Source organism: Chiloscyllium punctatum, chromosome 20 (genome assembly GCF_047496795.1).
Source record: "Chiloscyllium punctatum isolate Juve2018m chromosome 20, sChiPun1.3, whole genome shotgun sequence".
NCBI lineage: Eukaryota > Metazoa > Chordata > Chondrichthyes > Orectolobiformes > Hemiscylliidae > Chiloscyllium > Chiloscyllium punctatum.
In genome coordinates, this window is record NC_092758.1 from 91,206,357 (window position 1) to 91,233,290 (window position 26,934).

General features: G+C 45.9%; 1 protein-coding gene across 4 annotated transcripts in view; it reads left to right on the forward strand.

Moving 5' to 3' along the window:
• The first annotated feature begins 19,670 nt into the window (after positions 1 to 19,670).
• LOC140492273 (zinc finger protein 346-like) overlaps positions 19,671 to 26,934 on the forward strand; it is a 52,560-nt gene continuing 45,296 nt past the window's right edge. For 2 of the 4 annotated variants that reach the window (XM_072591217.1, XM_072591220.1), the window contains exons 1-2: positions 22,994 to 23,117; positions 23,600 to 23,638. In XM_072591217.1, coding sequence (XP_072447318.1) covers positions 23,009 to 23,117; positions 23,600 to 23,638 — 148 coding nt within the window. In that variant the 5' untranslated portion in view covers positions 22,994 to 23,008. Of the gene's footprint in view, positions 19,821 to 22,993; positions 23,118 to 23,599; positions 23,639 to 26,934 lie in introns of those variants that run through there. The other 2 variants (XM_072591218.1, XM_072591219.1) reach the window with 2 other exon arrangements.

The window sequence follows — 26,934 nt, forward strand, 5'->3', positions numbered from 1 at the left end:
AGATTTAAAGTAATCTGTAAAAAAGGAAACATGAAATAATGAAAAGCATTTACACTTAGCCAGCTGTTGGAGTACATTGCCTGCAAATGTGGTGGAGGATAGATTCAAATGAGGTAATCAGAAGAACATTCAATGATTATTTGTGTAGGTACGATGGGCTGAATAGCTTCCTTCTGCACCTTAATGTGGTTTTGCGAACATTTGAATAGATGTTTGCAACGTCAGTTTGGCTCAGTAAAAGTGGTTTTGCACTGAAATTGAGAACCTGGTCTACAGTACTGGGTGGGAAAATATTCTATACTCTTTTAAGCAGCAAAGTTGGTGGTAAAAGTTATTGGCCTTATTATGACTCCATTGGATTAAATCAGAGCATGATTGGAATAAATCGAAGAAAGAGAAGTTAAGCTGACTATTACTGTAACTGGAGAACCAGTTCTCTTTCATCAGTTGTCTGCCTGATTGCAGGTGTGACACAGCACCACAATCTCCATTATGAGTTGGGAAAAGAGGCAGGCCCTGAGTCCATGGCAGCTAGAACTAGGAAAAACATCATGCTGTTGACACTAATCTAATTCAACCAACACATCAAAAGCAGTCTAATTTGCGGTAGCAATATCTACATATATGCTTGTACTCCAGAGTTATAAATGTTAAGTGATAGTAGAGTTTTCAATTTTCTTTCCATTGTATGGCTGACCAGGAATCTCTCTTGCTTTTGCTGCCTGCCACTGCAGTATATAGAAGGAGTTCCAAGTTGACATTCAAATTGTTTTGGTGACATTATATCATACCTTCCCAAGACTTGGAGTGGCACTTCAACTTAACCTTCTGATTCACAGGCAGGGAAATTATCTACTGCATCAAAAGACATCCAAATACTAATCTTAAAACATATTAGCTGTAAGTGCTCTTGTTGCAAATGAAATACTTCTAAACATGGTCATGTCCTCTATGTAGTACTTTCTGTATTGTCAGTTATAGGCATGCCTCTGCCTGTAAATAAGGACAGGGAGGTGTTAGCAGTGGGCAAGATCTGGGTTTTATTGTAATATGAAAAGTTTGGCATCATTCCAAAACTCGTGTCCCCCTTCGTTTAAGAATGTAAGGGGGATTCTTATCAAATGGACTATATTTGCATTCAAGGTTAGGTACTAACATGGGAGCTAGTTCCATGTCCCACCCTTGCAAGGGTTATAATACACATTTGCTGTTATTTTGAAATGGTAGGTCAATTATGGGCTCAACAGAACAATGACCCTAAAGTATGCATATTGGCAGCCCCACCAGCTGAGTTCAGGATTGACAGCATGAAAGGAGGTCAACTAAGTTGCTTCATTTTTAAAATAGCCGCAGCTGCTTGGCCACGATCCGAGGTGAGCAACCTTCTCCAGAAGGTTTAATGTTACAGCAGCAGCTCAACTGTGTGAGGCATTGTGAAGGACTATGGCCTTCCCAGTATCTTCCTGCCCTTAGTCCACCAGGCTGCCCTAAGTCCACCATTGCTTACTAGAAATCCCAGCCAGTGCAGGCATGGGCTGTAATTGGCCCCTTAGTTATAGTAACAATTACACTGCCATTTGCCAGCAATTGTCTAATCTGACCAGCTGAAAATAGCTTGGGTCAGTACATGTTAGAGAACCAGAATGATGGTCAGTGGCACCAAATTGAGAGTCTGTCCACACCTGAACTGGATGTGGACCTTGACTGAAAATTCAGCCCCATATCTCATTATCATGAATATACAGAACAAAAGACACTATCGGATACTTGAGCTAACCAAATGGAATAGGAAAGAAGCAAAACAAAATGCAAGATTAAAAGTTCAGAAGCAGTAAATAATGATTTGTTGCACTTCAAGTCATTTTCATAAACAGTACATACAAATAGCTCACAACACCTATTAATATAGACACTAAACAGTTAATTGCTATATTTAAATAAATATCCTGAGAAATTGAATGGACGTCGAAAAGATGTAATCACGATGGGCCTAATTTCAATATAATTAAATTCAAGTTGGCAGGTGCTTCTGGCAGCAGCACAAAATGCAACTGGTTAATTAGATGGGACTCTAAATGGTGTCATGGATCTTTGTCCATTTCTTTGATTGGTTCCACTCACTTTATGCCCATTAAACGGACATGTCTGATCAACAAATTGAACTAATACATTCACTTTCAGATGATTAATTAGAACTCTTCATGATTTGCTCAATATTCCAGATCTTCAACATAATGTATGCTAAGAGTGAATTGTGAACCCTAATCAAGTTTATTTTAGCAAAATTAGATTTAATTTACCAGGTCTATCTATTTGTGAATTACATTCACTATTAGAAAGGTTTATTTAATAAACTAGTGGAATCAAAATGCAGAGCCATGTTCTTACAATTTACTTTAAGAACCACTTTGCTGACTCTTTAGATTCCTTCTCTATCTCTGTGTAAAGTCAACTGACCCTAAAATAACAAATTGCATTTATATAGGGCCTTTACCATATTAAAACATTATCAGACACTTCATAGCAATTTAGTGACAGAATTTAGCAATATGTTAAAAAAAGAACATTTGAACAACAGTTCAGGTGTCCAAAATGGTAGGGTTTAAGGAGAGCTTTAAAGGAGGAGAAGGAGATGGAAAAATAGAAGTTTAAGAAGGGAATTTCAGAACTTGGAACTTAGCCAGCTAAAGACAATTATATGGGAAGTAAGTGGGAGATGGATTGGTGACCAAAATTGGAGTATTGCAAAATTATGTGGTTGGAAAAGTTTAAAAAGATGAGAGTGAGTGACGATTTAAAAACAAGAGAATTTAATAATGGAGACATTGGGCAACTGCAAGCCAATGCAGGTAACAGAACACAATGGTAGTGGTTGAAAATGAATTCGGATGGGCAGTAAATGCTGGCCTAGCCAGAAATGCCTACATCTCAGGAGTGATTAATAATGAAACTTAGCATGGAGATGACAGAACTTTGGAAGAGCTTAAGTTTATGAAAGATGAAAGATAATGGGTTGGACTTTCATCCTCAAGGCAAGGATCAGGAGTTGGGAAAATTCCTTTGGCGAAAGTGCCCAAAGACCAGAATCTTCATTGCTGCAGTGTGGCCAGGTGCTAATGTAGCTGGGCCACCCAACTCCAGAGAAAGTTCCAAGTCAGCCGCAGGGGCTGCCAGGTTCAGAGGTGGACTATTTAAAAGGCCCATCTCTGTGCAGTGGGACCTCATCTCAGTCGGAATAAAAAGAGAAAGGTCCTCCAGGCCTTATCCCCCACACCTCACACATTTTCTCTGCAACATTTCTGTCCTTTCTCAACCATCATGTCCTTATGCGAGGGTAATGATATTTTTGATCTCATCAGCCTGCTACAAAGTATTTCCAGAGTTTAGCGAGGGTAACTATGGCTTCGTCTTTACACAAGACAGAACAGAGTGCAAGATTATGTAACATTACACCACAGTATATGGTTTATACTGTGTACAACACATCACACATTTAGAATGAATCCTTCATACTACAAATATATATCTCCCAAAATGACCCCCATGACCCTTCATGCCCCTCATACCAGATTATGACACTTCCATGTCTGTCATTTTGATGCATTATAGTTTATAGCTGAAACTGCAAGTAATGGAAACCGCTTAATTTTGTATTACTAAACATTGTGAAATTGACAGTAGAAATCAGGGAACTGGAGGCATCAACCATGCTAAGGTTCAGGTATTTCAAAAAAGTAATGGATGTCTGGCCACTCCACCAAGAATACATAATGAAGCTTCTACTTTGTTATATCTTTTCTTCTGGACTATAGTTAAAATGACACCAACAACCCTCCAAAAACTCCTTTGTAAGTTGAAATCATGAGTATCACCAGGCTATTCAAGCATTGGAGGAAATAACTGTTTGAAACAATCCTATTTCCACTTTACTTTCCAATAAGAGGAACTAAATAAGAATGAAGAACGCTGAACTGAAATGATACCTAACTCAGCAAGGAGCAGGAACTTCCACTCCAAACAAACCCACCACCCTGTGGCCAAACATTTCAACTCCCCCTCCCACTCCACTAAGGACATGCAAGTACTGGGCCTCCTCCACCCCAAATCCAAGCCTCCTGACCCCTTATCTTCCACCTTGGGAACCTGAGACCACATGGCATCAACATCGATTTCACCAGTTTCCTCACCTCCCCTCCCCCCACCTCATCCCAGATGCAACCCTCCAACTCGGCATTGCCCTCTTGAACTGTTCTACCTGTCTATCTTCCTTCCCACTTATCTGCTCCGACCTATCACCATCACCACCCCCCCCCCCAACTCCATCTACCAATTGCCTTCCCAGCTACCTTCCCCTCAGCACCACTCCCACCTTCCTATTTATTTCTCAGCCCACCCCCTCCTTGCTTTATTCCTGATGAAGGGCTTATGCCCAAAACATCAATTCTCCTGCTCCTCAGATGCTGCCTGGCCAGCTGTGCTTTTCCGGCAACAGACTTTTTGACAAGGATCCGGAATAGATGAGCTATCTCAACTCATATTGAGGACCTCACCATCTTTGAAAATTGGTCTTAGAATAATTTGATTCACTCTACATTATATTAAATATAACAAAAAGCACTGGATTTAGCATAGGCTAAGGGTCTGAAGACTTAAGAAATAGGAACAAAGTTAGGCCATTCAGCCTATCGAGTTGTTCCACCATTTGATCATGGAGGATATGCTTTTCAATCTCGTTGTCCTGCCTTTTCCTGTAACTGATCAAGAACCTATTCATCTCTGTCTTAAATACACTAAATAACTTGGTCTTCACAGCCCTCTGCATCAATGAGTTCCACAGATTATCCACCCTCTGGCTGAAGAAATTCCTCATCTTATTTCTAGTGTCATCCTTTCAATCTGAGGCTCTGCCCTTGGGTTCTAGTCTCTCCTACTACTGGAAACATCATCTCCACGTCCACTCTATCCATGTCTCTCAAAATTCTGTAAGTCTCAGTTAGATCTCTCCTCATCCTTCTAAACTCCACTGAGTACAGACGCGGAGTCTTTCACCACTCTTCATATGGCAAGCCCTTCATCTCTGCGATCATTCTTTATGAACATTCTCTGGAACTGCCCCCAATGCCAGCACATCCTTCCTTAGATTCATGGCCCAAAACTGCTCGCAATGTTTCAAATGTGGTCTGACCAAAGTCTTATACAACCTCAGCAGCACATCTCTGCTCTTGTATTCCAGTCTTCTTGAAATGAATGGTAACACTACAATTGCCTTCTGAAAGGCCAACTGAACCTTAAGAGAATCCTGAACTAGGACTCCCAAGTGTTTCAGATTTCTGAAGCCTTTCCACAGTTAGAAATTAGTCTATGCCTCTATTCTTCCTACCAAATTGCATAACCTCACACTTTCCCACATTGTATCCCATCTGCCATTACTTTGCCCACTCTCCTAGCCTGTCCATGTCCTTCTGCAACCTCCCAGATTCCTCACTATTACTTGCCCCTTCACCTAATGTTAGGTCATCTGAAAACTTACCAACAACGCCCTCAGTTCCATCGTCCAGATTGTGTCATTGGCTTTTCAGATTGTGAACATACTAAATTCAAATTGGATTGGAGTTTGGTATTTTTTGGGGTATAATTTAAACTGATTGGCCTAATTCAAATATGTTTTGTTGTTTCCAGGCAACCAGCTACCCTAGCTACCCCAGTAGCTGGAGCACATGTCACTTTGTATCTTTTTTTCAGAACACTTGGTGCTGTCAGGTAATTTTTGCTAGCTTTTAACTCTATTGAAGGTACAGTACACCCACATCTTCACAACAGACAATGGTTGATGTTGAAGACATATCATCTCAGTTCCAGGACACCACAAGGGTTGGTGTCCTTGCCTAATAATCTTCAGCTGTTTTATCATTGATCTTCCATCAGGAGCAGAGATGCTTCTGATGATCACACAGTACTATTTGCAAGTGTTCAAATAGAAAGCAATCTATGATTGCAGAGATAAAGACTTCAATATTTAAACTTGGGCTTATAAGTAGCAAGTATTATTCATGCTAGTGGAAATGCCAAGCAATGAATATCTCCAACAATTAATAATCTAAACTTTTTATCTTGACATTCAATGGCATTACTTTGAATGCCCCATCATCAATATTTTGAGCAATTACCTTTGACCAAAAACGTAACCAGATGAGCCACGTGAGTACTATGGTGACAAAAGCAGGTTAAATGGAGGAAATTCTTTCATCCCCTGACTCCTCCAAAACTATCAATAATCTAGAAGGTAGATGTCAGAGGTGTGACAATCTATTCCCCACTTACTTGGATGATTCCAACTCCAATAACACTGAGGAAGCTTGACACCACCCAGGACAAAGCAGCTAATAAGAGTCATAGAGATGTATAGCACAGAAACAGACCCTTCGGTCCAACTCGTCCATACCGACCAGATATTCCAACCTAATCCAGTCCCATTTGCCAGCATCTGGCCCATAACCCTCTAAACTATTCCTATTCATATACCCATCCATATGCCTTCTAAATAATGCAATTGTACCAGCCTCCACCACTTCCTCTGGCAGCTCATTCCATACACGTACCACCCTCTGCATGAAAAGGTTGTCCTTTAGGTCCCTTTTAAATCTTTCCCCTCTCACCCTAAACCTATGCCCTCTAGTTCTGGACTCCTCCACCCCAGAGAAAAGAATTTGTCTATTTTTCCTATCCATGCCCCTCATGATTTTATAAACTTCTATAAAAGTCACGCCTCAGCCTTCGATGGTCCAGGGAAAACAGCCCCAGCCTGTTCAACCTCTCCCTGTAGTTCAAATCATCCAACCCTGGCAACATTCTTGTAAATCTTTTCTGAACCATTTCAAGTTTCACAACATCTTTCTGTTAAGGAGACCAGAATTGCACGCAATATTCCAACAGTGACCTAACCAATGTCCTGTCCAGCCGCAACATGACCTCTCAACTCCTATACTCAATGCTCTGACCAATAAAGGAAAGCACATCAAACACCTTCTTCACTATCCTATTTACCTGTGACTCCACTTTCAAGGAACTATGAACCTGCACTTCAAGGTCTCTTTGTTCAGCAACAATCCCAAGGACCTTACCATTGAGTGTATAAGTCCTGCTAAGATTTGCTTTCCCAAAATGAAGCACCTCACATTTATCTAAATTAAACTCTATCTGCCACTCCTCAGCTCATGAGCCCATCTGATCAAGATCCCGTTGTAATCTGAGGTAACCTTCTTCACTGTCTGCTACATCTCCAATTTTGGTGTCATCTGCAAACTTACTAATTATACCTCCTATGCTCATATCCAAATCATTTATATAAACGACGAAAACTAGTGGACCCAGCACCGATCCTTGTGGCACTCCACTGGTCACAGGCCTCCAGTCTGTAAAACAATCCTCTGCCACCACCCTCTGTCTTCTACCTTTCAGCCAGTTCTATATTCAAATGGCTAGTTCTCCCATGAAATCTAACCTTGCTAACCAGTCTCCCACGTGGAACCTTGTCGAATATCTTACTGAAGTCCATACAGATCGCATTAACCGCTCTGCCGTCATCAATCTTGTTACTTTTTCAAAAAACTCCATCAATCAATCGCGAGACATGATTTCCCACGCACAAAGCCATGTTGACTATCCCTAACCAGTCCTTGCCTTTCCAACTAAGTGTAAATCCTGTCCCTCAGGATTCCTTCCAACAACTTGCCCATCATCAACATCAGGCTCACCGATCTATAGTTCCCTGGCTTGTCCTTACCACCTTTCTTAAAGAATGGTACAACGTTAGTCAACTTCCAGTCTTCTGGCACCTCACCTGTGACTATCGATGATACAAATATCTCAGCAAGGGGCCCAGCAATCACTTCTCTAGGTTCCCACAGAGTTCTAGGGTACACCTGATCAGGTCCTGGGGATTTATTCACCTTTATGTGTTTCAAGACATCCAGCACTTCCTCCTTTGTCTCATTCTGTAACTTGGTCGGAATTTCAAACACCACCGCAAACAGTCACCCTCTCCATCACTGGGACATAATGGCAGCAATGTTCATCATCTGCAAGATGTAATGCAACAATACGCTAAGGTTCTTTCAGCAGCACATAGGTTCTTTCACCTGCAATCTAGAAGAACAAAAGCAACAAAATATATGGGAACCCCAATATCTGCAAGTCCCTCTCCAAGTCAAATCTTTGACATTATATCACTATCCCTTTATTGATGTGAGTCAAAATCCTGGAATTCTTTCCTTAACAAAATTATGGGGTTACCTACAGAATATTAGCATTCTGCAGCTCAATGACTGACATTGGAATGTACTTCCATGAGTGCTCGCACAGAAATCAAACTCCGAATCATTCGTCAATCCTCTCTGAAGCATATGAGGAAATGGGCCTTTCACTAAATTAAGGTCCACATTCAATTCACTCCTACAGTGCACCCCCCTTCAGATCAACTGCAGGATCCTGAGAAATGGGGGCATTTTCTCTATAGAACATAGAAAATTACAGCGCAGTAGAGGCCCTTCAGCTCTCAATGTTGCACTGACTTTAGATTAGATTAGATTACTTACAGTGTGGAAACAGGCCCTTCGGCCCAACAAGTCCACACCGACCTTCCGAACAGCAACCCACCCAGACACTTTCCCCTACATTTACCCCTTCACCTTCCACTATGGGCAATTTAGCATGGCCAATTCACCTGACCTGGACTGTGGGAGGAAACCGGAGCACCTGGAGGAAACCCACACAGACACAGGGAGAATGTGCAAACTCCACACAGACAGTTGCCCGAGGCGGGAATTGAACCCGGGTCTCTGGCACTGTGAGGCAGCAATGCTAACCACTGTGCCACTGTGCCACGACCTGTGGAACCAATCTGAAGCCCATCTATCCTACACTATTCCATTTTTTATCCATATGTTTATCCAATGACCATTTAAATGCTTTTAAAGTTGGCAGGTCTACTACAGCTTGCAGGCAGTGCATTCCATGCTCCTACTACTCTCTGAGTAAAGAAACTACCTCTGACATCTGTTTTATATCTATCACCCCTCAGTTTAAAGTTATGTCCCCTCATGCTAGCCATCACCATCCAAGGAAAAAGGTTCTTACTGTCCACCCTGTCTAACCCTCTGATTATCTTATATGTCTCAATGAAGTCACCTCTCAACCTTTTTCTCTCTAATAAAAACAGCTTTAAGTCCCCTCTGCCTTTCCTCATAAGATTTTCCCTCTATACCAAGCAACATCCTAGTAAACTAACTCTGAGCCCTTTCCAATGTTTCCACATTCTTCCCATAATGCAGTGACCAGAACTGCATGCAATACTCCAAGTGCTGCTGCACCAGTTTTGTACAACTGCAACATGACCTCATGGTTCCGAAACTCATTCCCTTTACCAACAAAAGCTCACACACCGTATACTTTCTTAACAACCCTATCAGCCTGGGTGGCAACTTTCAGGGATCTATGTACATGGACACCGACATCTCTCTGCTCATCTACACTGCCAAGAATCTTACCATTCGCCCAGTACTCTTTATTCCTGTTGCTCCTTCCAGAGTGAGTCACCTCACACGTTTCCACATTAAACTCCATTTGACACCTCTCAGCCCAGTTCTGCAGCTTATCTATATCCCTCTGTAACCTACAATGTCCTTCTGCACTGTCCACAACTCCATCGACATTAGTTTCATCCGCAAATTTACTGACCCACCATTCTACACTTTCTTCCAGGTCATTTATAAAAATGACAAACAGCAGTGGACCCAAAACAGATTCTTGCAGTACACCACTAGTAACTGAACTCCAGGATGAACATTTCCCATCAACCACCACCCTTTATCTTCTTTCAGCTGCCAATTTCTGATCCAAACTGCTAAATCACCCTCAATCCCATGCCTCCGTATTTTGTACAACAGCCCATCGTGGGAAACCTTATTAAATGCCTTACTGAAATCCATATACACCATATCAACTGCATTACCCACATCCACCTGTCTGGTCACCTTCTCAAAAAACTCAATAAGGTTTGTGAGGCACGACCTACTCTTCACAAAACTATATCGACTATCCCTAATCAACTTATTCATTTCTAGATGATTATAAATCCTATCTGTTATAACCCTTTCCAACAGTTTGCTCACAACTAAAGTAAGGCTCACTGATCTGGACAACCTCAACCAGGACCTTGGGTTCATGTCACATTACAGGTGATCACCATTGCACTACACACACACACTCTCACATACACACGGACACAGGTACACACAGACGCGCACACAGACACCCACACAGACCCTTATAGACACACATTCCCACACATGCACCCCCTCACAGACTTAAGACACTCTGCATTCACTACACACACACACACACACACACACACTTTCTCACACTCACAACCCCCACCCCAGACAGACACACACACAGACAAACAAAGACCCACATGCACACATATTTTGTGTGGTAAATTTTTTTGTACTTGCAGAGTTACATTGCACTTTGCTCAAAAACCACATACATTCATGTAGAACTCTGAACTCAAAAACTGCATGAATTTATGTAAAACTCTGTTATCTCACTTCTTAGATTGGAATCAATCTAAACATCAGGTCATAGACAGAGAACACAGGGGGCTAACACCTTCAACATATTGTCTAGCTATCACCATTGTTAACAGCTAACCTGAGAATGCAACTTTTTAAAAAAGGGTTTTGTGATTTACACATGAAAGAAGTGAAACTATCACTGTATTCTAACAGATGAAAGGTTTAACAGACAATCAATTCTTCAATGTATAATTTCAGTTACATCACACTGCAAATTTTTGCTATAAATTCTGTGTTACGATCGAGCCCTCCACAATCACCTGATGAAGGAGCGTCGCTCCGAAAACTAGTGTGCTTCCAATTAAACCTGTTTATAACCTGGTGTTGTGTGATTTTTAACTTTGTAGACCCCAGTCCAACACCGGCATCTCCAAATCATGATCTATAATTACCAGGGTTGTCACTACTCCCCTGCTTGAACAAGGGGACATTTGCTATCCTCCAGTCTTCTGGCACTATTCATGTAGACAATGACTCTGCCAAAGGCTCTGCAATCTCCTCCCTGGCTTCCCAGAGAATCCTAGGATAAATCCCATCTGGCCCAGGGGATTTATCTATTTTCACACTTTCCAGAATTGCCAACACTTCCACCTTGTGAACCTCAATCCAGCCTAGTCTAGTAGCTTGTATCTCAGTATTCTCCTCGACAACATTGTCTTTTTCCAGTGTGAATACCAACGAAAAATATTCATTTATCATTTCTCCTATCTCCTTCAACTCCACGTACAACCTCCCACTACTGTCCTGATTGGTCCTACTCTTACTCTAGTCAGTCTTTTATTCCTGATATACCTATAGAAAGCTTTAGGGTTTTTCTTGATCCTATCTGCCAATGACTTCTCATGTTCCCTCCTGGCTCTTCTTAGTTCTCTTCTGCCTGGCTAGCTTCTATGTTGGGCGCCTCTTCTTGAAAATTCATCATCAACTGTAAAATGTTAAATCAGCCCTTGGCAAACTAAGCAAAGAGCAACTGAGAACCAGGATCTCAAGCTTAAGACAAAGGTAGTTGTTTACCAGAAAAAAGGGAATTGAATATTATGGGCCCATATCGCACAACCCTGCATTGGATTCACTAATTTCTTCTTTAATGAGTGCTGCTAATGTAATATCAAACTTAATGTTTATTCTTTTTGGGTTTATCATTTTACGTATGGCATTCATCTCATCAGCCATTAAAAGACCCCTAAAATGTACTGTACTGCCATTGCATCCATACTTTAACAGATCTCACATCAACAGCAATTCAACAGTTTTTGGAATTGTAATTTATTAATACACATTCGAAGTGAGAAGGACAACTGAATAAGGAGCTGCCTAATACTACAATGGATGCATCCATTATAGTGGTAACAGTGTGCAGAATGATCGAGTAAAAATATGAGGAAATTCACAGTGTTAAAGCTTCTCTGTCATTTCAATATACTGATCCTGAATATCTGAAAAACATTATTAGTTAGCACCCACTTGTGGACATAATGTGTAAAAACACACAGCAATTTTGCAAATAATTCATTTAACAATTGTTAGGTTCAACTGAACAAAGCATGCTTGGCATAAGCATGTATATTTGCCAGTTGGGAGAATGGCTTTACACTTAGCAGCAACAAATGTACGTTTATAGCATTGTGAAGCTGCTTAACATCCTGAGGTGCACACAGTCCATGCATTGTGCTCTCTCCAGAAGGGCCCCCATGTGGATGTCCCATGCATGCAGTGAAACAGCTGAGACAATGCTGCCCTAACAGCACAAAGCCCCATTATACCATGTTGCCTGTACAGTGTCCTTATTGAAAACTAGCTACAAGATGCATGACTCTAGTTAGTTTCCAATGGTGGAGGACACATGACTATAGTCTTGATGCATATTTATACAGTATTGTATTTCTATCCAATACATCTCTATTTTCATACCAAAGACAAAATATTGCTGTATCACTTATTATTATCATTGTGAGATACACAAGTTCCTATGCACATAACTGTCCTCATGCATTTGCAATTTGTTTTTTTTTGTCAGTCTCTGTCTGTGCGTTGATATACAAAGTTCTGTATCTTACTTTCATAGCTAAGTATCAGTTTTGTCAAGTTTCACAGAGGGTTTCTCGCTGTGAGGCCTAGCAGAATGATTTGACAATCTTACTAAACCATGCTCATTAATGTCCTGTTCTGCTTTTGTGGCACCCCTCTCACCAGATTCTAGCCTCATTCCTGGAGGAACTCGTCACTCACTGAATACCCAATGGAAGTCCAGCATTGTTGTCACACAAGCTATCTTTAAAAGGCTGCTGAACACCAGGATGACCACTGGAGTTTTGAAGCTGTGGGGATGCCGAGACATTGGCGTCCCACCAACCAAGAATGTACCACTCTTCATTCCATTGCGACTTTCATATGAACCTCACTGACAGGGTCATTCATTGCATACCACTGTTAACCACTGGCTGCAGTGATGTATCTCCCTTGTGTTGTGCAGGTGCCAATGAGATGCCCACAACCCCTGTGGAGAATGGGCTGCTCCACAAGAAGGCAGTTCCTCACAGTAAGAAAGTTCAGAGGCTTCAGGGAAGTATCAGCAAGACTGCCTTCTTCAGCACCCACCAGCTCAGATCCTGAAACTTCATGGGAACATGGTGTTTAGAACAACCTGGGGAGCACCTAACTGTGATAGCTCTGCAGCTTGCTGCTGAAATAAAGCTCCAGGCTACAGGGAGTCAGAGGATAGCCAGACAGCAGGCACTCATAAAGCATTGGAGAATCAACAGCTAAAAGTATGTTGTGGTTCTGTTCGCCGAGCTGGGAATTTGTGTGGCAGACGTTTCGTCCCCTGTCTAGGTGACATCCACAATGCTTGGGAGCTTCCTGTGAAGCGCTTCTGTGTTGTTTCCTCAGGCATTTATAGTGATTTGTATCTGCCGCTTCCGGTTGTCAGTTCCAGCTGTCCGCTGCAGTGGCCGGTATATTGGGTCCAGGTCGATGTGTTTGTTGATCGAATCTGTGGATGAATGCCATGCATCTAGGAATTCCCTGGCTGTTCTCTGTTTGGTTTGTCCTATAATAGTAGTGTTGTCCCAGTCGAACTCATGTTGCTTGTCATCTGTGTGTGTGGTTACTAAGGATAGCTGGTCATGTCGTTTCGTGGCTAGTTGGTGTTCATGGATACGGATCGTTAGTCTTCCTGTTTGTCCTATGTAGTGTTTTGTGCAGTCCTTGCATGGGATTTTACAGCACCTACTAAACCCAAGGCAGGAGAGGACCCTGTTCTTTTGGCAATCAGGGGCTTTGCCCAAATGCACAAGGCGGGGCATGGGCACAGGCAGGTATGTGGCAGGCAATGACTCTCATAGCATAGGGGATCCAAGAGTGCAGCTACGATTGTGGAGACCTGGCTACCTCCATGCACGGATTGGTAGCTGCCATAGACAGCCAGGTCCAGTACGTTCAGGGTCTGATGGAATATGTAGTGATTGTAAAAAGATCAGTGACCTTTACCTCTGAATATGAGTTCCCTGATTGGGGCTGTCAATCTGGCTGCTCTGGCTGACAGACAGAGGAGTGTCAGATATATTGCTACTATGACAGCTAACTCTGAAGAGGCAGTACTAAAGCAAAGGACTGCTCATGCATAGATAAAGATTGCCTTGATGATGGGATACCAGCATCTGTGGAGTTATTTCAGAATACACGCACAGAAATTCGGTTCAGACCCTCATTCTGTTGTTCTAGCCACTGGTCCTTATGACCGAAGGTATAACGACAGGGGTATGTGGAACTCAGCACTCACTCCGTGGTGCCTCTTCTTTACAAAGAAATAAGGTGGTGCCAGGAGATTCCTGATGAAGGACTTATGCCTAAAACATTGATCCTCTTGCTCCTTGATGCTGCTTGACCTGCTGTGCTTTTCCAGTACCACACTTTTCGACACTGGTGCCAGGAGATACAGGCCAGAGAATGAATCACACACACACCCAGCACGAAACTTCTGGGTGTGGAGGGTCCAGTCCTGGAGTTGGAGGGTCCAGTCCTGGAGTCAGGGCCAGGCTGGACCCTCCAACTCCATTTTGCTTATACCACCAACTTCCTCCCACCCCCACCCTAACTTTTAGAAGTTCAAGCCGAGGAACATGTTTGTACTGTCACAAATGCCTGTAGGTCACGTAACCAAATTTCTCATGCCAAAAATCCCCAGTGCCAAGCAGGATCTCTCCAACCAGTGCTGGACTACTGCTGCTGCAATTTGTGGAAGCAAAATGAACAATGGGTTCTGATTATATCATTGCCCCTCTTCGTCAAATATCCCTATTCTTTCCCTGTTCTCATTGTTCAAAAGTGTTGGTCATGAATAAAGTGGTCAATAATGTCTGGACCAGGAAGCTAATGCATTAGGATCACAAGAAATTAGGTTTGTGTCCTGTACAGTGCATGGGTCCGTGTGCAATGTTCTTGCCTAGTAAAGGACCTCAGGTCAGTGGGTTTTGTAGGCTCCTCCCTCACAAACCGAGATCAATTCTGTGTGTGGTTGCAGTGACTTTCCTTCTCATTGCATAGTTTTGATTTCCAACATGAAGGATGGCTCACTTTGGGCAGTGGATTCCAATCTCCACTTCTACATGTCAGTAAAACCTGAACATCTGGATCCCCTTCCCATGGAAACCATGGACACCCGTGACTGAGAACACCTGTCTATGGCCAAGTCCCTGAACTGGTATCAGAAGGTGAATTTGACTTACTGTGCCAACCTGATGGACAGATGCCTCGGTGGACCTCAATGAGGACTACTCTCCTAAGACTTTCAGACACGGTTCTGTGTTAGCTACACATGCTGTGTGTTTGCTGCAGAAGCTACTAGTACATGCAGTAGATGTGAGATTGACATAGCATGGTGCCATCGAGAAAAATGTATGACTCTTGACTGAGGACTGTGCTAATATGCAAGGCAAGTAATGCAAGACAGTATATAAACTGTTTCCACTGCTTTGACATCATTCTGTAGGTACCGTAACCAGTGATGCAGTCTCATCAATGCCTTGTACAACTGAAGTATAACCTCCAAACTCTTGTTTTCAATTACCCTCACAATAAAACATAACATTCTATTATGTTTCCTGACTATATTTGATTTGATTTGATTTATTGTTATCACATGTACCTAATTACAGTGAAAAGTTTTGATTTGCATGTACAAGCAAATCATAACATACAAAGATATAGAAACCATAGGGTGTTTGGACAGTGCAAGGCATATAGGGTTATGGCAAGATCAACACTGGATTTGAAATTAGAGGGGTTAATTCAGCAATCTGATAACAGGGTATATGTTTTTAAGCTTCTGTGTCTTCTGCCTGACAGAAGAGGTTGGAAGAGATTATAACTGGGGTGGGAGGAGTCTGATGATGTTGGCTGCCTTCCTGTGGTAACAAGAAGTGTAGATGGAATCAGTGGATGGGAGGTTGGCTGCGTGATGGTCTAGGCTGTGTTCACGACTTTCTGTAGTTTCGTATTGTCTTGGTCAGAGCAGTTGTAATACCTAGCCACGACACACCCCGATAGTATGCTTTCTATGGTGCATCTGTAAAAGTTAGTGAGGGCCCCTATGGGCATGCTGAAGCTCCTAAGCCTCTTGTTGTGCCTTCTTGACCATCTGTGTGGGAGGACCAGGACAGATATTGGTTATTGTCACTCCAAGAACATAATGCTCTCGACCCTCTCCACCTCAGTTCTACTGATGTAAATGGGAGCTTGTCCTCCTCCTTTCTTTCTAAAGTCAACTATCAGTTCTTTAGTTTTGCTGACATAGAGGGAAAGATTGTTATCTTTGCACACCACACCAAGCATTCTATCTCCTTCCTGTAATCTGATTCATCATTGTTTAATATCCAGCCTATGAAGCTTGAAGGTGGCATACAGATGAAGTTATGAGCATTCAGCGGAGTACAGTAGGGAGCTGGGTATGCATCCTTGTGGAGTGTCGGTGTTGAGGATTATCGTGAAGGAGGTGCTTTTGCCTATCTTCACTGATTGTGGTCTATGGGTCAGGAAGCTGAGGATCCAATTGCAGAGAGCGGAGCCGAGCACTAGATCGAATCAGAGAATCTAGAGATCATAAAAACAGACACTTCGGTCCAACTTGTCCATGCCAACCAGATGTCCCAACCCAATCTAGTCCCACCTGCCAGCACCCGGCCCATATCCCTCCAAAGCCCTCCTATTCATATACCCATCCAGATACCTTTTAAATGTTGCAATTGTACTATTTTTATTTTCCTTCGTTTTTCAACTGTTCTCAGAATTTGGAGATTATCCTTATGATCCAGAGGTTGCAAGGATGGGTATAGGGCTAGGGGGATGATATCTGCTGTGGACCTGTTGCATCAGTAAGAAAATGAAAGGGATTGAGGCAGGCTGGGAGCCTAGAATTGATGTGAGTCATGACTAAACTCTCAAAGCATTTAATAATTATGGAGATCAGAATCACTGGGCGGTTGTCATTGAGGCATGTTGCATGTGATTTCTTTGGTACTGGAATACCTGCAAACTAATCTTCTGTGATTCACGCATTGGGACACTCTATTTTCTCAGAGCGCTGCAATCTCTCACCTTTTAGATAATATGCTTTTTTTTCTGCCAAAATGACAACTTTCCCACCTTCCCACATTATACTCGATTTCCCAGATCTTTGTCCACTCATTTACCCTATCGAAATCATTTCGTAGGCTCCTTAAGTCCTCTTAACAATGCACTTTCCTACCTACTTTTATGTCATCAGTAAATTTAGCGACTGAAGGGTCTCTGTCAAAATTTTAATTTAAATATTCTATTTTTAGACATTTTCAGATATTATTAAGTAGTTATATATAAAACATCAAGCTGGGTTCTATCAGATTTGATATTATGCTGTTAGATAGAGGGCTTCTAAAATTTTAAACGCATTCTCCAAATCCTTTAAGCAATTTTCCATCTTATTTCACTGTCTCACCCGAGGGAATTAATTGCTTGGCTGCTGTGGTGAAGGGAATTTCTAATCCACCCGCTCAGAGATGTTATTACACACCTTTGGATCAGGTGGGATATAAACTTGGGTCTCCTGGTTCAGAGGTAGGGACATTACCATTTCACCCCAAGGGCCTGGTGAAGGTTGTGAGAGGACAGGTCAGACTGGTCTCTTATCTTCAAGGTGGGAACACTACCACAGCACAAGAGCCTATTGAAGATTGTGAGAGGTGGGAGCAGACTTGTCTGTCTTAGATGTTGGGGCCCAACCACTGCACCACAATAGCCTGGTGAAGGCTGTGAGAGAAAGGTGTGATGATACTGTGGCTTTAAGAAATGGGACTTTGGCCTGCTTCATTTTTTAGAGGTTTTAAGACAGAGATGAGGAGCTGTCTCTTTGGATCCAATAAAGTGAACAGCTTGTGAGGATTTGGTGGATTTTTTTAAAGTTGGAACAATAGGATCCGCCTGAATGTGTGCGGAAAGCTCCCGCAGAACCAGGATTTTTAGTTTCAGTTTTGAAGTAGCTGGGTCTTGAAGCTGGATGGAAGCTACAGTACATCTTCCACTGCTGTTCTTTCTTTCAGAGTTTTCTCTTGACATTTTTCCTACTGCTGGTGGAATTGCATCTGTTTTACTGAATTTGCCTTTTGCAAAGGTTGTGTTTATGCCAAATCGCAGATGGCTACAGATGGAAGACCTGGAAAAATGGTGCACTAAGAACAACCTAGCTGTCAACGCCGGCAAAACCAAGGAACTCATTATCGACTTTCGGCAGTATGTCACTCATGCCTCCCCCCACACACACACACATTAACAGCACAGAGGTGGAACGAATGGAGAGTGTCAAGCGCCTGGGAGTGGTCATCCACAATAAGCTTTCTTGGATTCTTCATGTGGCTGCAAAGGCCCTTCCTTTAATGTCTCTTCTTCCTCAGGCAGCTGAGAAAATTTGCAAGACAGTGAATACCCTTGCCAACGTTTATAGGTGTGCCATCATGAGCACTCTGTCTGGATGTATCACTACCTGGTATGGCTACTGTACCATTTAATATCGGAGATGGTTACAGAGAGTGGTGAACTTGGTCCGGACAATCACAAAGACCAACCTCCCATCTATAGAATCCATCTACCAGGCCCAATGTCAAGGAAAGGCCGCCAGCATTCTCAAAGATCCATCCCACCCTGGCAATGTTTTTCTACAACCTCTACCATGGGGGAGAAGGTACAGAAACCTGAACACATGCACCAGCCGGATTCGAAACAGTTTTTACCCTACTGTTGTTAGAATCCTGAATGGACTCACAAACTCTTAACATTTGCCTGTACCTGTGTTTTTGTTTTTGCTGCTGTTTACCTATTATTTACTATCTTTGCTACTTAACTCTGTGATCTGCCTGTATTGCTCACAAGACAGAGCTTTTAACTGTGCCTTGCTACATGGGACAATAAATTCAACTCCATTATGGGACATTACTATACCATAAGTTACTATTTAATGGTTATGTAATCTACTATTCTGTTAAGTTTTCCAATGCAGTTGTCCCATTCTTTCCTCCTTTTGTTGTATTTTGACTACAGTGTATAAGTAGAGTGTATAAACTTTATTCCTACACTATAGTTAAAAACTGAATAAATTATAGTGTTTTGCTTCGGAGTTGAACAAGGAACGCACTTACCTTTAAAACAAGAAAAAAATGCTTGGGTCTAGATTATCTTGCTTATATTTTGAGGGGTATCAATTGCAAAGGGAGCAGGGTTGTCTCCTGTCTCAGAGAGAGGGACAGTACCACTGCACTACCACAGCCTGATGAACGCTGTGAGAGAAGGAGGATCACGTGATGTCTGACGATCCAACACCTGGACAACTCCCCACCGCGCGCCCGTTGCCCTGACAAAGCCGCCGCTGACGTCGCGGCCACGAACTTTCTGGAAGCGGCAGGCGAGATCTCGCGTGGCTCGGCCCGTGTTGACGCGAGATCTCCGGGGCTGGTTCGGTGTCCCTGCACGCGTGCGTGTGTGTGGATTTGGGGTGGGGGAGGAGGAGGAGCAGGCCCGGGGGTGGGGGGGGGAGGGTTTGGGGGAAAAAATATCCTCGGAGCACGGCAGCAATGGCGGCGGAGAGACCGATCCCTCAGCTGATCGAAAGCTTCAAACCAGCCGGGGCCGGCGGGGACAGCTCCACGGGCAACGGGGCTGGTAAGCGCCGCCCAGTAATGACGGCCGTGCGGGGAGGGGGAAGGGTCTACACGCATTCGGTTAATGGAAGGAGGAGGAGGAGGAGGAGGAGGAGGGAGGGGGGGGGTGAAGCGGGAGAGTTAAACAGGGAAGGTTGATTTCCCCACCCTCCGGACCCGGCTCTCCGTCACCAGGATCGAGAGTTTGGCGCATCAGCACCTGACTGGCGCAAATGTGTGAAACCTCGTTCCCCGCGCAGAGCCTCCACCCCCCCCTCCACCCCCCACTCCCCTCCACCCCCCTCCCCCCCCCCACTCCCCTCCACCCCACTCCCCCCCACCTCCCCCCACTCCCTCCCCCCCACCCCCCCCCCCCACCCCCCCCCCCCACCCCCCCACTCCCCCCCCCACCCCCCCCCACCCACCCCCACTCCCTCCCCCCCCACCCCCCCACTCCCTCCCCCCCCCCCCACTCCCTTCCCCCCCCCACCCCCCCCCACTCCCTCCCCCCCCACCCCCCCCCACTCCCTCCCCCCCCCACCCCCCCCACTCCCTCCCCCCCCACCCCCCCCCACCTCCCCCCCCCCCCCCACCCCCCCCCCCCCCCCACCCCCCCCCCCCCCCCCCCCCACCCCCCCCCCACCCCCCCCCCACCCCCCCCCCACCCCCCCCCCCCCCCCCCCCCCCACTCCCCCCCCCCCCCCCCACACCCCCCCCCCCCCCACCCCCCCCCACTCCCCCCCCCACCCCCCCCACTCCCCCCCCCCACCCCCCCCACTCCCTCCCCACCCCCCCCCACCCCACCCCCCCCCCACCCACCCCCCCCCCCCCCCACTCCCTCCCCCCCCACCCCCCCCCCCCCACCCCCCCCCCCCCACTCCCTCCCCCCCCCCACCCCTCCCCCCCCCCCCCCCACTCCCACCCCCCCCACCCCCCCCCCCCCCCACCCCCCCCACCCCCACTCCCCCCCCCCCCCCCCCCACCCCCTTCCCCCCCCACCCCCCCACTCCCTTCCCCCCCACCCCCCCCACTCCCTTCCCCCCACCCCCCCACTCAGTTCCCCCCCCCACTCCCTTCCCCCCCCACCTCCCCACTCCCTTCCCCCCCCCACCTCCCCCACTCCCTTCCCCCCCACTCCCCCCACTCCCTTCCCCCCCCCACTCCCCTTCCCCCCCACCCCCTTCCCCCCCACCCCTTCCCCCCCCACCCCCCCACTCCCTTCCCCCCCACTCCCTCCCCCCCCCCACTCCCTTCCCCCCCCCACTCCCTTCCCCCCCACTCCCTTCCCCCCCCCCCCACTCCCTCCCCCCCCCACTCCCTCCCCCCCCCACTCCCTCCCCCCCCCACTCCCTCCCCCCCCCACTCCCTCCCCCCCCCCACTCCCTCCCCCCCCACTCCCTCCCCCCCCACTCCCTTCCCCCCCCACTCCCTTCCCCCCCCACTCCCTTCCCCCCCCACTCCCTTCCCCCCCCACTCCCTTCCCCCCCCACTCCCTTCCCCCCCCACTCCCTTCCCCCCCCACTCCCTTCCCCCCCCACTCCCTTCCCCCCCCACTCCCTTCCCCCCCCACTCCCTTCCCCCCCCACTCCCTTCCCCCCCCCACTCCCTTCCCCCCCACTCCCTTCCCCCCCCACTCCCTTCCCCCCCCACTCCCTTCCCCCCCAACCACTTTCCCCCCCCCCCACTCCCTCCCCCCCCCCACTCCCTCCCCCCCCCCCCACTCCCTCCCCCCCCCCCACTCCCTCCCCCTCCCCTCCCTCCCCCCCCCCCACTCCCTCCCCCCCCCACTCCCTCCCCCCCCCCACTCCCTTCCCCCCCACTCCCTTCCCCCCCCACTCCCTTCCCCCCCCACTCCCTTCCCCCCCCACTCCCTTCCCCCCCCACTCCCTTCCCCCCCCACTCCCTTCCCCCCCCACTCCCTTCCCCCCCCACTCCCTTCCCCCCCCACTCCCTTCCCCCCCCCCCACTCCCTTCCCCCCCCACTCCCTTCCCCCCCCACTCCCTTCCCCCCCACCCCCTTCCCCCCCCCCCACTCCCTCCCCCCCCCACTCCCTCCCCCCCCCCCCCCACTCCCTCCCCCCCCCCACTCCCTCCCCCTCCCCTCCCTCCCCCCCCCCCACTCCCTCCCCCCCCCACTCCCTCCCCCCCCCCACTCCCTCCCCCCCCCACTCCCTCCCCCCCCCCCACTCGCTCCCCCCCCCACTCGCTCCCCCCCCACTCGCTCCCCCCCCACTCGCTCCCCCCCCACTCGCTCCCCCCCCCACTCGCTCCCCCCCCCACTCGCTCCCCCCCCCACTCGCTCCCCCCCCCACTCGCTCCCCCCCCCACTCGCTCCCCCCCCACTCGCTCCCCCCCCCCACTCGCTCCCCCCCCCACTCGCTCCCCCCCCCACTCGCTCCCCCCCCCACTCGCTCCCCCCCCCACTCGCTCCCCCCCCCACTCGCTCCCCCCCCCCACTCGCTCCCCCCCCCACTCGCTCCCCCCCCCACTCGCTCCCCCCCCACTCGCTCCCCCCCCCACTCGCTCCCCCCCCCACTCGCTCCCCCCCCCCACTCGCTCCCCCCCCCCACTCGCTCCCCCCCCCCACTCGCTCCCCCCCCACTCCCTTCCCCCCCCCACTCCCTTCCCCCCCCCACTCCCTTCCCCCCCCCACTCCCTTCCCCCCCCACTCCCTCCCCCCCCCCCACTCCCTTCCCCCCCACTCCCTTCCCCCCCCACTCCCTCCCCCCCCACTCCCAACCCCCCACCCCCCCCCCGCCTCCCCCCCCCCACCCCCCCCCGCCTCCCCCCCCCCCACCCCCCCCCGCCTCCCCCCCCCCCCCTCCCCCCCCCACCCTCCCCCCTCCCCCCCCCACCCTCCCCCCTCCCCGGGGCTGTGAATCAAACAATCTTCCTCCATTTATATAAAGAAAATCAAAACACACACCACACAGACATGCACAGAACCGCTGTTGCTTCAGCAACCTATGTGGGCCCCATGCAGCTAACATTTGGGGTCAGTAACCTTTCACTGGGTCCAGGGAACAAGTTTGCATCTTGCAGTCCACTGCCGGGTGTGTAAAACAAACAAAAATAATGTGCTCCCACGCAGGTCAGGCAGTGTCTGTGCTCTGAATTAGTTTTACTGTTTCAGGTTGATGGCCTTTCGTCAGTCAGAACCTATTCCACATAGACCTGAGCTGTTGAGATTTATTCCTCTCTGCACACAGGATGTCTGAACTACTGAGTGTTTCCAGCATTTGCAAGGACAAAAATAAAAGTGATGGAAATACCGATTCCAGCATCTGCAGTTATTTGTTCTGCTGGCAATACTTAGCAGGTCAGTTGGTCACTGGAGAGCAGTTAAAAGTTCGTGTTTCAGGTCGATGACTCTTCATTACTACTAAGACTACGGAAAGGTCCAAAGTGAGGTTCCTCCAGTTGGCATTGATTTTTTTTTTATTACAGCATTAAAAGGTGAAGGACAAGGTGGAAATTGAAGTGATGAGCATCAGGAAGTTCAAGGTCATGCTTGTTGACTGAGCAAAGATGTTTCCACCTAACAGCAATTCATTATGCATTTGGTACCCTCAATGTAGAGGAGTTGACATTGTGAGTACTGGAGTATACTGAATGAAGTATAATTTTACCTGGAGGGAGTTTTCGTGGTGTCAGATAGTTGAAAGGGAGGACAATGAAACGACAGGCGTTGGATCTGCGCATCCCCCCCCACCCCCCCCCCCCCCAATAAACTGAGTAAATGTCAGTTTCAGCATTCTCTTTCCATTTCCAATAGTTGTAGTTTATTGTTTTTCTTTTCAGGGAAGAAAGGTGAGAGAGAAGAGGAGGAAAGAACAAAAGGTAAGGTTTATGACAGGATGCAAGATAGACTTCATTAAATGCCAAAATGGTTAGATTATGTTATTAGGCAAAGTAGGGTAGTTATGGAACAAATGAGCAAAGTTGGCTAGGAGGTGTAAATGACAGCAATAGACCTTTAATCTGAAACATCAGAGCAGAGATTATGATTTTAAATTACTGATATAAATATTGAGTCCTGAAAGTTTTGAAGTGCCTGGTCAAAAGAAGTGCTTCATTAGAATTTCATTCGAACAATGTAGGAGGCCAGGGGAGGGAATATTAAAATGTTAACTGACTGGAAGCTTAGAATGTCACTTGTGCACTGATGAGAAATATTTAGTAACTGGTCATATTGGTAACCCAAATGCTCTTTTTGGAATGCTTGGCATATTATTTGCTTCTGCCTGCTGGGTGCCCTCCCTCAAGAGTGACAACTTCCATATATATTTTAACGTAGCAAAAAAAGTGCCAACGTCCTTCACAAGAAAATGTGAATCAAAGTGTCCGTCAATCCTTGAGATCTTAGGGTACATAAAAGTATTCAGAGGTAGGACATTAAAGGAGAAAAAAGAGCTGTGGATGTTTAGAAGGGGAGGTGGTGGCATAAACCCGAGGCTGGTGCTGTATGCACAAGTGTTTAAATCCCATCTTGGCAAAAACTAAAATTTGACATTCATTTCTAAAAAAATCTGAAACAAAAAAGCCAGCCTAACAGCAACCATGTAATCACTGTCAATTGTTTTAAAAACTGATATGATTCACTAATGTCCTTTTAGGGAAGGAAATCTGCCATCTTTATCTGGTCTGGCCTAGATGAGACTCCTGACCCATAGCAATGTGGTTGACTGAGCTACACTCTAGGCAATTCAGGATTGGCAATAAATAAATGAATGAATATATTTTAAAAATTGCAAAGCATTTGAGACTTAGCAGCTGAAGCAATGGCTACCAGTGGTGAATAAGTAAAATTGGACCTGGTCAAGAGATCAGAATTGGCAAAGCACTAGTAGGGAATGTTGAGACAATGGAAGAATAAGGCCCATTGACTTTCCATTTCGGACCTCAGAGGTCCATGCACCAGAAAAGATGGATTATTGAATGCAATCCCATTCACCTAGATGACAGTGGAGTATCTTTATTCAGTGGTGGTGGTTTGGGAAGATTTATAGATGATGAGGGATGATTAAGAATAATTTATCTTTGTTACTCACATTTGATGTCACTGATAAGGAGTTTCATTATTTTGGCATGGTCGAAAAACAACCTGGAATTCAAATATTGAATTAGAGAATGATTTGGGACATTCAAAAACTTTGGGGAGACATTGAATATTAGAGATGATGCGCAATGATGTTGGATCGAGGGTTGATTTGTTTTGTGTGGAACAGGTCGATTATAACACTTTTGTAGTTGAGGGGATCAATAGCCTGTGGATTGAGGCTTCAAAGAAGTCTTTTTGAACTGATCGGTAATTGTCGAAATATTGTAAATGATGGGCAAATGTTACTTTAGAAATTACAATTTTTAGTGACTCGGGAGTGTGTTTTCAGGGCTACACAGGAGCTGAATTGGTTGTGATTCCTAAACATGCTCTAATCTGAAAACGTTAACAATTTAAGATCATAATCATTATTCACATTTATTTAAACAACGAGTAGTCATTGTGATTCTGATATAAATTATAATTATTCTGACCTTTTTAATTCTTCCATTATACTTCTGCCCTCTATCCTGCTTTTTCAGTAGCTCTTTCTAAACTAGCTCTTTCTCAACTGTATCCTTTCTTGCCTTGATTAAGTACTTTTTTATTATTTAATCTGTAACATTCAGTCCTGATGAAAGGCCATAGCCCTCAAACTTTAATCCTGTCTTTCTGTCCACAGGTGCTACCAAACTTGCTTTCTCATTGCAAATTGTCTATTTTGCTTGTTAGATTAACTCACTCATGTGCTGTGGATAAATATACATAGAAAATTTTGCTTCTTAGGTCCAAATAATTAGGTGGGTGATGAGGTCTGTTGTTGATGTTAATATTTGTACCGAGCTTTTTATTAGGGAAAACAAAATCTTCTGATCAGCTTAAGATGCATCAGATTCTAATGCGATTGATTGACTGTGGTATAACATTGTGATCAAATTTTTGCAACTTCATCTTTTTCTTTTGTATTTTAACTGTATTGTAAGAATAAAATGTGTTTTGCTTAAAGCCTAGTAATTGACCAATTGAGTTACATCTGGAACACAGCATCTTACACTTAGAGTCTGTTTTTGCGTTGTATATATCTATGACTCTTCGATCCAACTCGTCCATACTGATCAGATATCCTAAATAAATCTAGTTCCATTTGCCAGCATTTAGCCCATATCCCTCGAAACCCTTCCGATTCATATAGCCATCCAAATGAATTTTAAATGTTGCAATTGTACTAGCCTCCTCCAATTCCTGTGATAGCTCATTCTATACATGCACCACACTTTGCATGAAAAAGTTACCCCTTATAGGTCCCTTTTAAATCTTGCCCCTGTCACCTTAAACCTATAACCTCTAGTTCTGGACTCCCCCCATCTCAGGATAAATAGACAAGGTATTTTCCCAATCTATATTCTCCATGATTTTATAAACCTCTTTAAGGTCACCTCTCTGCCTTCGATGCTCCAGGAAAAGTGGCCCCAGCCTATTCACCCTCTCCCTATAGCTCAAACCCTCCAACTCTGGCAACTTCCCTGCAAATCTTTTCTGAACCCTTTCAAGTTTCACTTACCTTCAAATAAAATAAAAGTTCGAGTTTAGGCTATCTCCTTGATATATTTTGAGGGGGTTTCATCTGGTCCATAACAAATTTCATGTTTGCAATCCACTGGGAATTGCTCTGAAGCCTGAAATATTTATGATCAATTAATGATTTGGATGAATGTACTGACAGTATTGTGAAATTTGCTGACAACAGGAAAAAGGATAGCAAATTGTGAGGAGGGTGCAATGAGTCTGAAGAGAAATACAAATAAGTTAAGTGCTGGGCCAGAATTTGGCAGATGGACTATAATGTGGGAAGATGTGAGGTTATCCCAGGTGGAAAAGAAGAAGATAAAACCAGAATCTTGGAAGTCCCAACGCACTGACTATTTGGTAATTGCCTGGAAGTTTAAATAGACAATTGCCAAGCATCAAAACAATCCAAAAAATCCCCAGCTCTGATGTAGGAACAAAAAATACTAATATAATTATTACCCATGACATGTCAGATAAGTTAAAATTTGCTCTAAATTTGGGCTAACTATAAAACTGAGACCCCCCC